At 39.9% G+C, this 13728-nt stretch overlaps 1 protein-coding gene and 1 pseudogene across 2 annotated transcripts; one reads left to right on the forward strand and one right to left on the reverse strand.

Moving 5' to 3' along the window:
- Positions 1-3786: 3786 nt before the first annotated feature.
- LOC115687090 (ABC transporter B family member 15-like) lies at positions 3787-9016 on the forward strand (annotated as a pseudogene).
- An 89-nt stretch (positions 9017-9105) lies between these two features.
- Positions 9106-13167, reverse strand: LOC115687078 (probable inactive purple acid phosphatase 28). 2 transcript variants are annotated; one of them, XM_030612564.2, is made up of 4 exons: positions 12832-13167; positions 12590-12737; positions 10217-10623; positions 9106-9695 (listed from the first exon to the last, which is right to left on the reverse strand). In XM_030612564.2, the coding sequence occupies exons 1-4, from the start codon at positions 13009-13011 to the stop codon at positions 9252-9254; spliced, it is 1179 nt and encodes a 392-aa protein (XP_030468424.1). In that variant the 5' UTR covers positions 13012-13167; the 3' UTR covers positions 9106-9251. The 2 variants fall into 2 exon arrangements, with proteins under 2 accessions (XP_030468424.1, XP_056166956.1); XM_056310981.1 differs by lacking the exon at positions 12590-12737 and having other exon boundaries at positions 12832-13166.
- Positions 13168-13728: the final 561 nt, after the last annotated feature.

Genomic DNA, 13728 nt, shown 5'->3' on the forward strand with positions numbered 1-13728 from the left:
TATTTAAATAATCACTCCTTCAATGGACATGTGTATAAGCATTTTTGGGATAAGTACACAAGGAGTGTCATAAATTTCGTATGGTACTTATTTGAGTGCCACAAATTTAAAAAATCGAACACTTAAATGCCATCGGTGATTTGCCTCGCCAAAATATCCAACGTGGATGCCGGTTATCTTACGTGGCATTGCTGGCGCTAACATGGACAATTAATAAAAAAATTCAAAGATAAAAAAAATCTACGTCGGAATGGGAAATTAATAAAAAAATCCCTATAGGATAATTTGCTGGAAATGACACTCAAATGATCGATTTTATTTCGATGTGGTACTTAAGTGAGCGAAAAAAAGTTATGGTACTCAAGTGAGCGCCATATAAAAGTTATGAAACTCCTGCTGTTCTTATCCTTGCCAATCCATTTCCGACTCAGATATAAGAATTTGTTTCCTTGAACATCCGAATGTGTTTTGTAATTTTAGTGAACTTAAGGTCCTTTTTTGAAAAAAATCAAAACTAAAAAGTTATTCATTGGGGTCTTCTTTTGTATATTGGAAAGTTCGAGGACCTAATAGCAGATTTTAAAAAAAAATCAAATTGTCAATAAATCGGATAAGGTCAGTCTGGCCTTCAAAACATTCTCGATTGAGTTTTAAGGAAAAATCGAATCACTGGGAAATATCATGGGGTTTTCAGCAAAAAGTTAAAACACGAAAGTTGTTAAGAACACGTTTTCTTAACAGCCTGTAAAATTTCACATATTTTGACCTATATTTCTATTTTTACCAAATTTTACATCTCACGGGTTAGTCGAAATTGAACCGTTAGATCAATTTGTACAATTTTGGGTTTTTAGGCTTAAAAATGGGTCAAATGACCTAAATGAACTTTGAAATGCATATTCTAAGATTTCTAATGACACTTGAACCCATTCAATTGGACTTCGTTTGATGGGTTAACTAAGCCTAAACAGAATCAGCTTAGGAAATCTAATCTAATTTAAAATTCAAATGCGCAATCTAATCTAAATCAATCTACTATGAATGATCTCCTCATCTTTGTATCTTCTAAGTCAAAATCTCATATACTGTTGTGATCTTTGCGATTATGATGCTGCTCCTTGTTGATTCTTCTTGAATCATTAGATGGACCATTCCATTATGCATTCTAATATTCCTCGGCAAGAATCTTTAACCGTCTTAGTTCTGCACTATTCTAAGAATGATTGATAACTATTCCCGATCCCTTAGCAACAATTATTCCTTGGTCGATGGATCCTCTTTGACTGAGTCTATAGCTTCTGTCCATTCTTCGAGTAAATCTATTGTCGTCATGTGTCATGTACTTCACTTGAACTCTTCCCTATGAAAACCCATGATCGATGAGTTCATCGGACATTCCATTGATGAGCATTGTTGGTTAAGTGCATTATCATGGCCTAGCTTGGCCATTAACTTCTTGATGCTTAGGCCCAAAATTTAGGTCCGGTGTCAGTAGACTCGATTGCATTATGTATAAACAGTTTATAACTGTGGTGTAATTTCCCCTACCCTACATTATGCTATAGATTCACATAAGCATTTCATTGATCAATATGTTTTGCTTCCATTCTGGCTTATGGACTCTCCGATATACAGCCAACTAGCTTAGCATCTCCTTTGAACCCGCGCAAAGTGCCGGCAAATGATTAGTTCAATCTAATAACAGACAACCTAGAAAAACAAAAACCATGACATGTAACCCAGAAGAATAATACTATGAGCAAAAATCATAAAAAACCTCAAATTATGCCTATCGTGACAAATTTACACTAAACTTTTTTGTGATACCAAAAATCTCAAACTTGTACTTGTGTGACACATTTACCCTCTGTTAAAGTTCCGTCAATGAGCACAATTAAAAATTTGCATACATGGATGCTAGAAAGAAAACGGTATTGACATGAATCCCACATGGCTTAAGTGAAATAAAAATAAAGTTATTTTGGCTGAAAAATCATCTGATAGAAACTTGACGAAGGGCAACTATGTCACATAGGTAAAAGTTTTGTCATAAGAAAAAGTTCAGGGTAAATATATCATAGTGAGTATGATTTGGAGTTTTGATGTTACAAAAAAAATTCCGGATAAATGTATCACACATGGTATAGTTTGAGATTTTTGGTGGCTTTTTCTCTAATATTATATAGGACAACAAAGTCCGAGCAAATATATATATATAGGACAACAGAGAAACCGTCAGCAATTACTCATCGGAAAAAAAAGAAGGAAACTGTCGGCAATATCACTGTCATTTCCCAGCATCAACGGAAAACGATCTCAAAAATTTTAGGTGGGACGAAGTCTGCTGAAGTCTCAAATATTATATGAATTACTCAATCTCTGGCTTCTGGCGTTTGGAAACCAACACACTATGTTTGACACTTTGGACTAATCTTCTTGGTGCTATGCCGACGAACTCCCCAAAAGGCGGCACAATCCAAGTTTGCTGATATGTTCTCCATCCTCTTTCACAAGCTTGTGGCGTGTCTGATAGTGAAAACATCATGATCCCTAGGGAAATTGCCGTCCCTAAGCAGAGGATTTCAACGACAAATGATCCATAAAGTAAAAATTTCTCGACAGCATATCATCGCTATAGCAACCGAAACTGTCGTAAGGTTAATTGTTTTCATCGGGGGAATCTCGGCTCATTGTTCTGCAGAACTGAAGGATAAAAGAAGCAATATGGTGGTCGCATTACCTCACTGCAAGTGCAAGTTGTTTCATGTTATCAAAAGGACTTTAGGCAGCACTGAAGCAGCAACATGATGCACCATAGTGATAATTAAGTCAATGCAACTGTTTCGTAAAATTTCTCGAGCCCTAACGATCAAGTGATAAGATGGGTGATTGATGATTTCTCTGGAAAGAAATGTTCAACTAATGAAAATGAGATTGAATGGACATGCCCTTTTTCTTAGTCTGTTAAAGAAAAAGGAGAATGAGACTTTAGGATGGATTTATGGAGCACCGATCATCCACAAGGATCAATTTAACATATTTTGAAGGGCAAAAGGACACTATAAGTGCCATAACTTGTGTACGGAGATCACTTTGGTGCCATAACTTTTTTTCGGATCACTTTGGTGCCAAGTTGGAGGAAAAACGATCACTTAAGTGTCATAAGTTTTTTTTTGGATCACTTTAGTGCTAAAATTTTTTAAAAACGATCACTTAAGTGCTAAAATTTTTTAAAAACGATCATTTAAGTGCTAAAATTTTTGAAAAACGATCACTTAAGTGCCAATCTCCGGCGAGCCACGTCAGCTTCGGAAATTAATAAAAAAAATGCCACGTCGGATTTCCGGCGAAAAATTGTGTACGGCACCGGAGTTGGCACTTAAGTGATCGTTTTTCAAAAATTTTAGCACTTAAGTGATCGTTTTTCAAAAATTTTAGCACTAAAGTGATCCAAAAAAAACTTATGGCACCAAAGTGAGCGCCGTACAAAAGTTATGGCACTTGTAGTGTTCTTTTGCCTATTTTGAACAGTCGCCATCATTGTTTTCTTCTCGCACGTCCTATCTTTTGAAAGTTTTCCAATTAATAACTGCAAGCTTTTAAGCATGTATTGGAAAATTTGCCTAATTAATAGGTATTGACCCTGGAGTGTCTACCAGCGAACAAGTTTGAGTGCGCCTATATATACACACATATTTACACAAGTATACACACGAGGGCGTATTCAGAAGGGAGCTGAGGGAGCTTTGAAAGCTATAATCAAGAATAGAAGGATTATTGCAGGAGATGGGCGAACTCGATCCAGGAACGAAAGGAGATGAGGCATCAGAAAAGGCTGAACTACCTGGGAAGACACAGACCGCACCTGGGTCGCTGGGGATGGTTTTGAAGAACTCGGACCGGAGGGACATGTCGTTGATGGCTCTCGGGACTGTAGGTTGCGTTGCTGATGGACTTACTATGTCCTTGATTATGATAGTTCTCAGCAACTTGATGAATGGCTATGCTGGTGCTTCTCTTGGTCCCGGAGACGTTAATAAGGTGAGAGAATCTGCAACAAATAACTTGCCTATTGTCTTTCGGTCCTGGAAATATTAAACGAGCCGAGTTCATGCTTACTCTTAGTTATATTAGAAACTAGAAAGTGCGTCATCAATCAACAATTGATATGAATATGAATAGGCTAAAGTGGTTATTTTCCACCTTGTCAATTATGCAGTATGCATTGGACCTGTTCTATGTTGCCGTCGCTGTGGGTTCAGGTTCCTTCTTAGGTAATATTCTGGAATGAATTATTCACAAAACAAAGAGCCTTTCTTTCCTGATCTGCGTGTGACAGTGTTTAAGAAATCGTACTCTCTCTCTCTCTCTCTTTCTGTTTGCCTCTCATTAGCTTTGGGCATCAGATGGAGGTGCTAATGCATTGGAGTCCATAGTCTTGCTTTGATAATGTATGACAGGTGGTAAGGATTGTATAGGATACGAGTTTGAAGATGTCCGTGTGCACTTGCACTCTTGTTTGAGCTTGTCTATGACACAAACTGGCAACTGAGGAGCAATTTGAAGCAATTTGAAGCACAAGGAAGCACTAGATGACGAAATTCCATCAGAAATTGTTGAAAGCACATATTCGTCGGCCATAATATATTCAGGATTTATCCTCGCATCTTGCATCTTCTGGCATAACCTGGCGTTTCATGGTTTTTCTGTTTCATCTTTTCTTCTATATAGAGGGATTTTGCTGGGCACGCACAGCAGAAAGGCAAATATTCCGACTGCGCCAGCAATATCTGCAAGCAGTTCTACGGCAAGAAGTGGGCTTCTTTGACCAAAGTCGAGGGGAACCCATGACATCCCAAGTAGTCACAAGAATTTCGGTCGACACACTGACCATACAAGGAGTCCTCACTGAGAAGGTTCGGCAAAATTATTTCACGTACATCACTCAGAAAGAAAATAACACTTGCTCCTAGAGTGACCTAACTGCAACTATTTGTAACAGATTGCGAATTTCATAACGAACATATCAATGTTCATCAGCGCTCAATTGGCTGCTCTATACCTGTGCTGGAGACTGGCAATAGTCGCAATCCCCGCACTATTGATGCTGATCATTCCGGGGCTGGTATATGGGAAGCTCTTAGTTGGAGTTGGGGAAAAGATACAAGAGGCGAGTGCCGTAGCCAGCGGGATAGTTGAGCAGGCGCTCTCATCCATTAGGACTGTCTACTCTTACGTCGGAGAGAAGCGGACCGCGAAGAGCTACAAGATCTCGCTGGAACCAGTCCTCAAGCTGGGGATCAAACAAGGGCTGATCAAGGGAATGGCCATTGGGAGCATAGGCATTTCATATGCCGTGTGGGCACTTCAGGGTTGGTACGGAAGCATCTTGGTCACCGATAAGGGATTTAAAGGCGGCAACGTGTTTGCTGCAGGAGTGTGCATCATTTACGGAGGGCTGTAAGATCCTTTCATCCTCTAATGGTTTTTCTTTTTTCTAAGCTTTTGAATCCTTTTCTGACAATTAGAACTCACCATGATGAATGATTATTATAAAAAGAATGCTTCACATATGACAGAAGCATGAGAATGCTATTGATAAATCCTGGCACATAATTAAATAAGACTGGAAAAGTTGACTAATGATAAGAATGGTTCAGGAGGGAAAAATGTTGCTTTGTATTATAATTCCAAAGGGAGATATTTTCTGACCGACTATTATCGAAGCAGTGCCCTAGGAGGTGCGCTGATCAATTTCAAATATTTCTCCGAGGCGAATGTTGCAGCATCTCGCATCTTCGAGATGATTGGACGTGTCCCCCATATTGACTTGGTTGATAAGGAAGGAACGATGCTGTCGAATGTTAGAGGAGAAGTGGAATTCAAAGACCTGTACTTTGCTTATCCATCGCGACCCGAGACTTTAGTACTAAAGAAATTCAGCCTCAGGGTGATGGCCTCTCAGACTGTTGGCTTCGTGGGTAGAAGTGGGTCGGGAAAGTCAACCATCATAAATTTGCTCGAAAGATTCTATGACCCTGTCGAGGGTGATATATTCTTAGATGGTACCAATATAAAGACTCTACAGCTCAAATGGCTGCGAAGTCAAATGGGTTTGGTGAGCCAAGAACCCATACTTTTTGCGACCACGATCAAAGAGAACATTCTCTTTGGAAAAGAAGGCGCTACGATGGAGGAGATTATTAAGGCAGCAACAGCAGCCAATGCACACAGCTTTATTACCCAGCTACCTAATGGATATGATACCCAGGTAAATGCGGACAAGTGTATTTGTCTACTCAAATTGTATTTGTCATGCAGCATGCAGCATCTCTCAGTTCGCGGTGATCGCTATTATTTCTATTGAAGGAAAAGAATTTCATCGTGTCAATCTTTACAAAGAACAGTACAGATGAGAAGATAAAATGCTAATGATGCCAATTCTGTTGCATTACACAGGTAGGTCAATTAGGACTTCAGATGTCTGAAGGGCAGAAACAGAGGATATCAATAGCGAGGGCATTGCTGAGGGATCCGAGGATTCTGCTTCTGGATGAAGCCACGAGTGCATTGGATTCACATTCGGAGAAGGCTGTTCAAGATGCCTTGAATGAGGCTTCGATAGGAAGGACTACATTTGTGGTAGCTCACCGTCTCTCTGCTCTCAGCAATGCCAACTTAATCGTGGTTATTCAGTCCGGGGAAGTAATAGAATCCGGTTCTCATGACAAACTGATGGAAAATGAGCATGGTCCGTATTTTACAATGGCCAAGCTTCAGAGAACCAGTGGAAGTGATGGAACCGCGCCATCTTCTCAAGGAGTCGATCTCAAGAAACCTGCTTCAATCATAAGAAAGACCACTTTACTTGATGAACTGAACAATGATCCTCTAAAAAGAAGTCCGGAAAGCAAACTAAACACAGGTCCAGAAGATCATGGTGAACCGTCATCTTTTTGGAGCATGGTGAGTTTGACTGTACCTGAATGGAAGTCAACAGTATTGGGGTGTCTTGGTGCCATCTTTTATGGGTTTGTTCAGCCATTGCACTCCTTTTGCTTGGGCGCACTTCTCTCGGTTTATGTCATTGAAGATCACCACATGATCAGGTCTCAAACAAGAGTATATTGCCTCGCTTTCTTGGCGCTAGCAATATTTGCTTTCTTAACCAACGTGATTCAACATTATTTCTTAGGGGTCATGGGAGAGAATTTGACGAAAAGATTGAGAGAGGCTCTTCTTGATAAAATCCTGGCGTTCGAGATGGAATGGTTTGATCAAGAAGACAATAACAGCGGAGCTTTATGTTCAAGATTGGCCACGGATGCAGCGATGGTAAGAAATCTGGTCGGTGATCGACTAGCCTTTTTCACTCAAGCCGTCTCAGCAGCAACTTTAGCTTGTGATTCTAGGCCTCTTATTGTCTTGGAGACTTGCACTTGTAGCGACTGCTTTGCAGCCACTAGTCATCGGAGCTTTTTACATTAGGATAATAATGATGAAGAGCATGTCCAAGAAAATTCTGAAAGCGCAGAACCGGAGCAGTGAATTAGCGAGTGAAGCAGTTGCAAACCACAGAGTCATTACTGCGTTTGACTCCGAGCAAAGGATTATGAACCTTTACGAGAACACACAGACAGGCCCCAGGGAAGTGAGCCACAAACAGTCTTGGTTTGCAGGAGGCGGGTTGTTCATTGCACAATTCTTGACGGCCGTGAATTCCGCGCTAATTTTCTGGTATGGCGGTAGACTTCTGTACCATGGAGAGATCACATACAAGCACGTATTTCAGACATTCTTCATCTTGGTCTCGACGGGTCGAATAATAGCTGAGACAGGAAGCATGACGGCAGACTTATCAAAAGGCACAGATGCACTAAAGGCCATCTCGGCAATATTGAATAGGAAGAGCAAAATGGACCCTGAAAAATCAGACGGTGTCAGCTTGGAGAAGGTTAGAGGAGATGTAGAATTTAAACAGGTGGATTTCTTCTATCCAACAAGACCCCAGCACATGATTCTAAAGGACATGAACCTTCACATAGGTGCCGGAAAGATTGTTGCCTTGGTTGGCCAAAGTGGATCAGGAAAATCCACCATCGTAAGGCTAATTGAGAGATTCTATGACCCAACACAAGGTACTGTTGAAGTTGATGGAATAGATATCAGGAGTTACAACCTTAGAGGATTAAGGTCGCATATCGCATTGGTGAGCCAAGAGCCGACTATTTTCGCAGCAACGATCCACGAGAATATCCGGTACGGGAGAGAAACTGCGACTGAACCTGAAGTAATTGCAGCAGCAACTCTTGCAAATGCCCATGAATTCATAAGGTGTGTTGATCTGTTCTGTTAGCCCATTTGTATTCTTGATTCTGCTGTTTAAACAACTGATAAATCTGTTATTGACTCGTTTGATGTCTATAATGAGCAGTTCGATGGAGGACGGATACGCGACGTATTGTGGAGAGAGAGGGGTGCAACTCTCTGGGGGACAAAGGCAGAGGTTAGCACTCGCAAGAGCAATCTTAAAAGACCCGACCATACTACTCTTGGATGAGGCGACGAGTGCGTTGGACAGCGAATCAGAGAGACTAATCCAGGAAGCACTAGAGAAAACCATGACGGGCAGGACCTGTGTGGTTGTGGCGCACCGCCTATCCACCATCCAAAGGTCAGATAAAATATCGGTAATTGACAAGGGGAGGATTGTCGAAGAGGGGTCTCACTCTGAGCTACTCGCAGGAGGAGAAAATGGGCTTTACTTTTCTCTTGTAAAAGTCCAACAGCTAGCTGCAATGACATGAGTTAGGTCTTTGGAAATCAAGGAAAAGAATAGTTTAAACTGCAAGATCTGCCCCTGTAAGATGCAAAAGTGTTTTTGCCTAAGTCATAAGCAACATCAGTACTGACAAGTATGAGAACTGTAGGACCTATCCTATCTCTTAGCAATATGGATTTATATGATTTTCAGTGACAATGATAGGATGCAGTTATCGTCAGATTATATTCAACCGCAATGCCTCCTTCAATATGTCAAGTATTTTGCATAATTAAATCCAGCAACTCATTGTTCCTCAGGCAAAATAGTAAAGTATTAGGAAGTTCTCAAGAAAGAGTATCAATTATCATACTTTAAGAAGAGGTTTCTGAAGTACAGTCATGACTCGTGGCAACAAAATTTTACAGAAGAATATGCAACACAGGTACAGTCAATTTAGAAGCAGTTGTATCAGTAACTCTGGTTGTCTTCATGAGGTTGATCCAGAGTCCCAGAGAACCTGTTCGTCTATCATGCTCAGCTCCTCATCATCTAGTCGTTTCCAAGTGCTGATCCTCTCAACCCCTATCCAGTCCCTGTGACTCTTCCCAAGTTCTGCTGTAATGACCCTAGCTCTTCTCCGCCACCCGGCCTTACCATACCCATGGTATCCACAGCCTCCACCATAGCAAACCCATATACCGTCTATTAGCCCACAGAAGTCATTTGTATGATCATGACCCACGAAAAAGGCTTTCACATCTCCCATTGAAAGAAATGTCTTTAGAACCCCTGAGTTGATGGATGAACAAGCGACAGCCTCCTGGAACTGGCCCACAATCTTTTGGTAATACAGCTGCCGTACCTCTGGGATTGGAATGTGGAAAAATGCAAGAGCTGGGGACAAAGCATCAGTCTCCTCCAGTTGTCCACCCTGTTAGTGTTTAATCTGCAACATATTAATAAAATCTAAATCTAGATGCTTGGATAACATGAGAACTGATGACAGTATGTAGATGCGCTTTTTGTTGCTAATGAAGAGCCAGAATGCAGATTTTCTGATCACACCTGATTAAATGTGCTGATATTACAGGGGCATCTTTTAAACTTACTAACATAGCCAATTTGTAACGGAACTGTCTAATATCAGACGTGTAAAAAAAAACTTGTTCCTTAGATAAACAGAATAGAATCAACCAATTAGATTTACCATCGTGGGCTTCAAGGAGTAGGTAACTACACAATCCGAATGTCAAAAAAAAAAAATGTAATGAATATATAACACAATAAGAATGGATTATCTGCATTATATACCTAAAAACTATTTACCAGAGTTCTTGAGTTACCAAATAAAGTTGCTGGTTGACTTTAAAGATCAAATCACATGATATTAAAACTAAATCTACAATTTGTAAAATAAACATGCATTAACCGCATAAGTGTTATTTTTTGTACCCGAAGTTTCTCAGACAATCCAACTAGCCACTGAAGTTGTGATTCCTTAATCCAACCATAAGTCCGTATTCCTTGAACAACCGCCCTATCTCCACTATCAAGAAAGAAAAGATTGAGGATGCTGCTATTCGCCCACTTGGAGCCAGGAGGACCATGCACACCCAGATGGTAGTTTCCATACCCATCAATGTCCGAGGTAGCTAGATCATCATGAGAAGGATTAATCTGCGAGACTGAGTAATCCATTAGAGATATAAAAGACATCAGTTCTTCTCGATCCATTGTAGATTCTTGGTCATGATTTCCTAGAATTGCTGCCCATGGAAGCTGAGATTCCACTGCTGGAACAAAGGCTCCAAACAAAGATTCAGCAGCATCAGAAGTGCTTGGGCCAAAAATATTATCACCTACACGAAAGAACATAACCAAGTCATTAACAGCACAAGGAGGGGTCATGTACTATATATAAACCTGGCATCATGAAGTTGAGATAAAGTTCGCAGCATTAGCAAATGAATAATAACCACTTTATCTAAGAAGATACAATTTACACCTTTTGACTGCCTGCCCGGAATAAAACCATGCATAGCTTCATCCACTAGCTAGTCCACAGCAGACCATAGGTAGGAACTAGGTTTGCTTTTGTCATACTGTGGATCCACAGCTATAAATTAATTCAACTTTTGGTTGGAGCCACTCTACATACTGATTAAATTTTGAAAGGTTAGATTCCGATATCGTTGTCATTCATTCATGCACATATTTGGAAGAAAATGTTGTAAAGTCATACAAAAGAAGGTAGAAGCAACCATTTTTGCAAACCTTTGACTGACCGTTACAAGCACAAAACACTTGCGTGAACATAAGATCCAGACATCGTATTCAAATATAGAAAACCATTAAACGCGAGAAACACTTAACCGAACCAAAATGCCAGTTATGGTGGTGGATGCTGTAAGATCAAATATCACCATGGGATAAGAATTGCTTTCTCGCCTTCTAAAAGTATGTATTAACTATCATTAACTTAATGTTTCTTTTCTCATTTTTGGTAAGCGAACAAGCTTTATTGACTTCATTTAAATGGATACATATTACTCTATTTACATCTCATTCAATCAGAAAGATAAACAGAACAATGCATATTTCATCAAAAATGTGTTCACCAAAATATATGGCAAGCGTCTGAGCAAAGACTAAAAGCTGCATGATACCACAGAGAACAATACGGATCATTAACATAACCTAGTCTTTAATGTCAAAGACCCATCTGCCGTATTGAAGCATATTAGGTCATCGTGATAACTAGTAGCATATTAATGTCTGCCACACTAAATAAAAAGAAAGCCTAGGATATATCAAGTATAGACAAAATCCATTAGGAGATGCAATCTACATTCTCTTGAAAGGGAAAGTTCACTTGGGAGAAAAAATGGGCTAGCAAAATCTGAAGCTTGGAAACTAATATAAGACCAAGCAGATTTTCCTGGAAGTATTAATTAAACAAAGCGAACAGAGGGCAAAGTGCCTTTCTGCTCAATAAACCACTAATCCAAAGCTTATGTTATGAAGAGAATATAACACAACCTTTTCACAAAAATCTTTAACCACCACTCAATCCAAGTGGAAAATGGTTGTAGATCGTGAAAGAGAAGTACAAAAGGGCTAAATGCAATTCCAAGAGATGGTAGTTCGTTGTCCAGACAATTCGAGCTATCAAGATAACAATTAAGAAGTGGGAACAGATTCTCCAAGTAAATGAATCTATTACGTTTCAATACCTACTATATGCATCCTTTGGACTCAAATATGAAATAACTACAAAGTTTCCATAAAGAAACCCCAACACCAGATCAGAAGCTTGCAATCCTTAGAAGTCTACACTACAGCATCAAATTGGGAGAATTTTTTATTTCTACGTGAACCGCCTGTGAAATTGGCACCTCCCCTTTGCCATTAACTACATAAGGTGACAATTCCTCTTTAGCAGACATATGATGCTTTAAATGAATGTGTTGCCTATCAAGGGTGTCTTGATGGGACTCTACGAAAAGAAAAATGTCATGAAGGGATACGAGCATGCTTCCACATCTGCAATCTTAACGACATGCCAGTTTCATGTTACATTTATAGACCATAACTGTTCCGACAACGCTTCATGCTTCACAAGCGATCGAAGCATAAATGTGTATGCTGTGAAAACTCCCCACTATGAATACCAACTCCATTAACCGAATAACAAGTACCAACTCATCTGGCAATATTACTAGAGCAATTCCTCCCTCCATCTGTTTTTAACCATTATAAAGACAAATCTTGGAAACAGACATAAGAAAAGATAAAACAACGACGATGAAGTCACCATGGCAGTACCCGTGAAGGCAATGAAATCGGGCTTTTCAGATTCAATCAGCCGTCTGACGAAGCGGGTCGTGTTGAGATCAGAGCACTCCCCGAACTCAGACGCCAACACGTCCCTGCACCGAGTCATGACCCCATTTGCATAGTGCATATCGGCCACCTTGTAAAACCAACCCCCCACACGAGATTCGGGATCAAACCCAACAAAACCCAAGAGCAAGAACGGCGCTGGATGTATCTGAGAAGAAGCGAACCTGCAAGATCTTGAAGGTGCCATCGGAGCGAAACCGGAGAGGAAGAACGGGGCTTCTCTTGACGTGGAGCTTCTCGTGGCCGAGCAAGAGCTTGTAGAGGATGGAGGAGTGGACGAGGTAGAGGATGGCGTAGACGGAGGCCAAGTAGAGGATGGATTGTTTCCATGTGGGTTCTGTCATCTCGATCTCCTACTCTTTTTTGGTAGGTTGTAGATTCAACTTCAAGAACAAGATCCGGCAATCAATGAACTGCAGATTGTTCCTTTTTTGTGTTGTTTAGTTGCACAGTTCGGCTTTCAGTGGGGGAAGGGGGATTTTTGCTGTTGAAGGTCAATGCACATTTTTTGTCAATCTCGTTTTATAAAAGTGGAAGGAGTGGAGAAATTTAAGAAACTATTTCACTTTTGTGCACACACCTCGAACATCATTCCTAATTATATTAATATAACGAAAAATTTTAAATTTGTACATTTATAATAAATTTACCAAAACTAATTTTTTGACCACCAAAAATTTTAAACTTGTACACCTGTGACAAATTTAGCCTCCGTTAGTTTTCATTAAATTTTACCATCAAATTACTGAGTTAGATGACACGTAACAGTTGACAGGTGTACCAGTTTAGGGTTTTACCCCTCCGTTTATCACAGGTTTACCTATTTATGATATTTTATGGTATTAATCCAATTTTACGGAAGGTAAATTTGTCACAAGTGTACCAGTTTTGAGTTTTTGACGATCAAAAAATTAATTTAGGATAAATTTGTCACATGTATACCAGTTTAGAGATTTTGGTGGTCAAAAGATTAATTTGGGATAAATCTGTCACACATGTACCAGTTTGGGGTTTTTAGTGATCAAAAAAATAGTTTAAGGTAAATTTATCACAGGTGTACC

This window comes from Syzygium oleosum, unplaced genomic scaffold (assembly GCF_021117445.2).
Source record: "Syzygium oleosum isolate NSW1041296 unplaced genomic scaffold, Sole_v2.1 Sole_v2.04, whole genome shotgun sequence".
NCBI lineage: Eukaryota > Viridiplantae > Streptophyta > Magnoliopsida > Myrtales > Myrtaceae > Syzygium > Syzygium oleosum.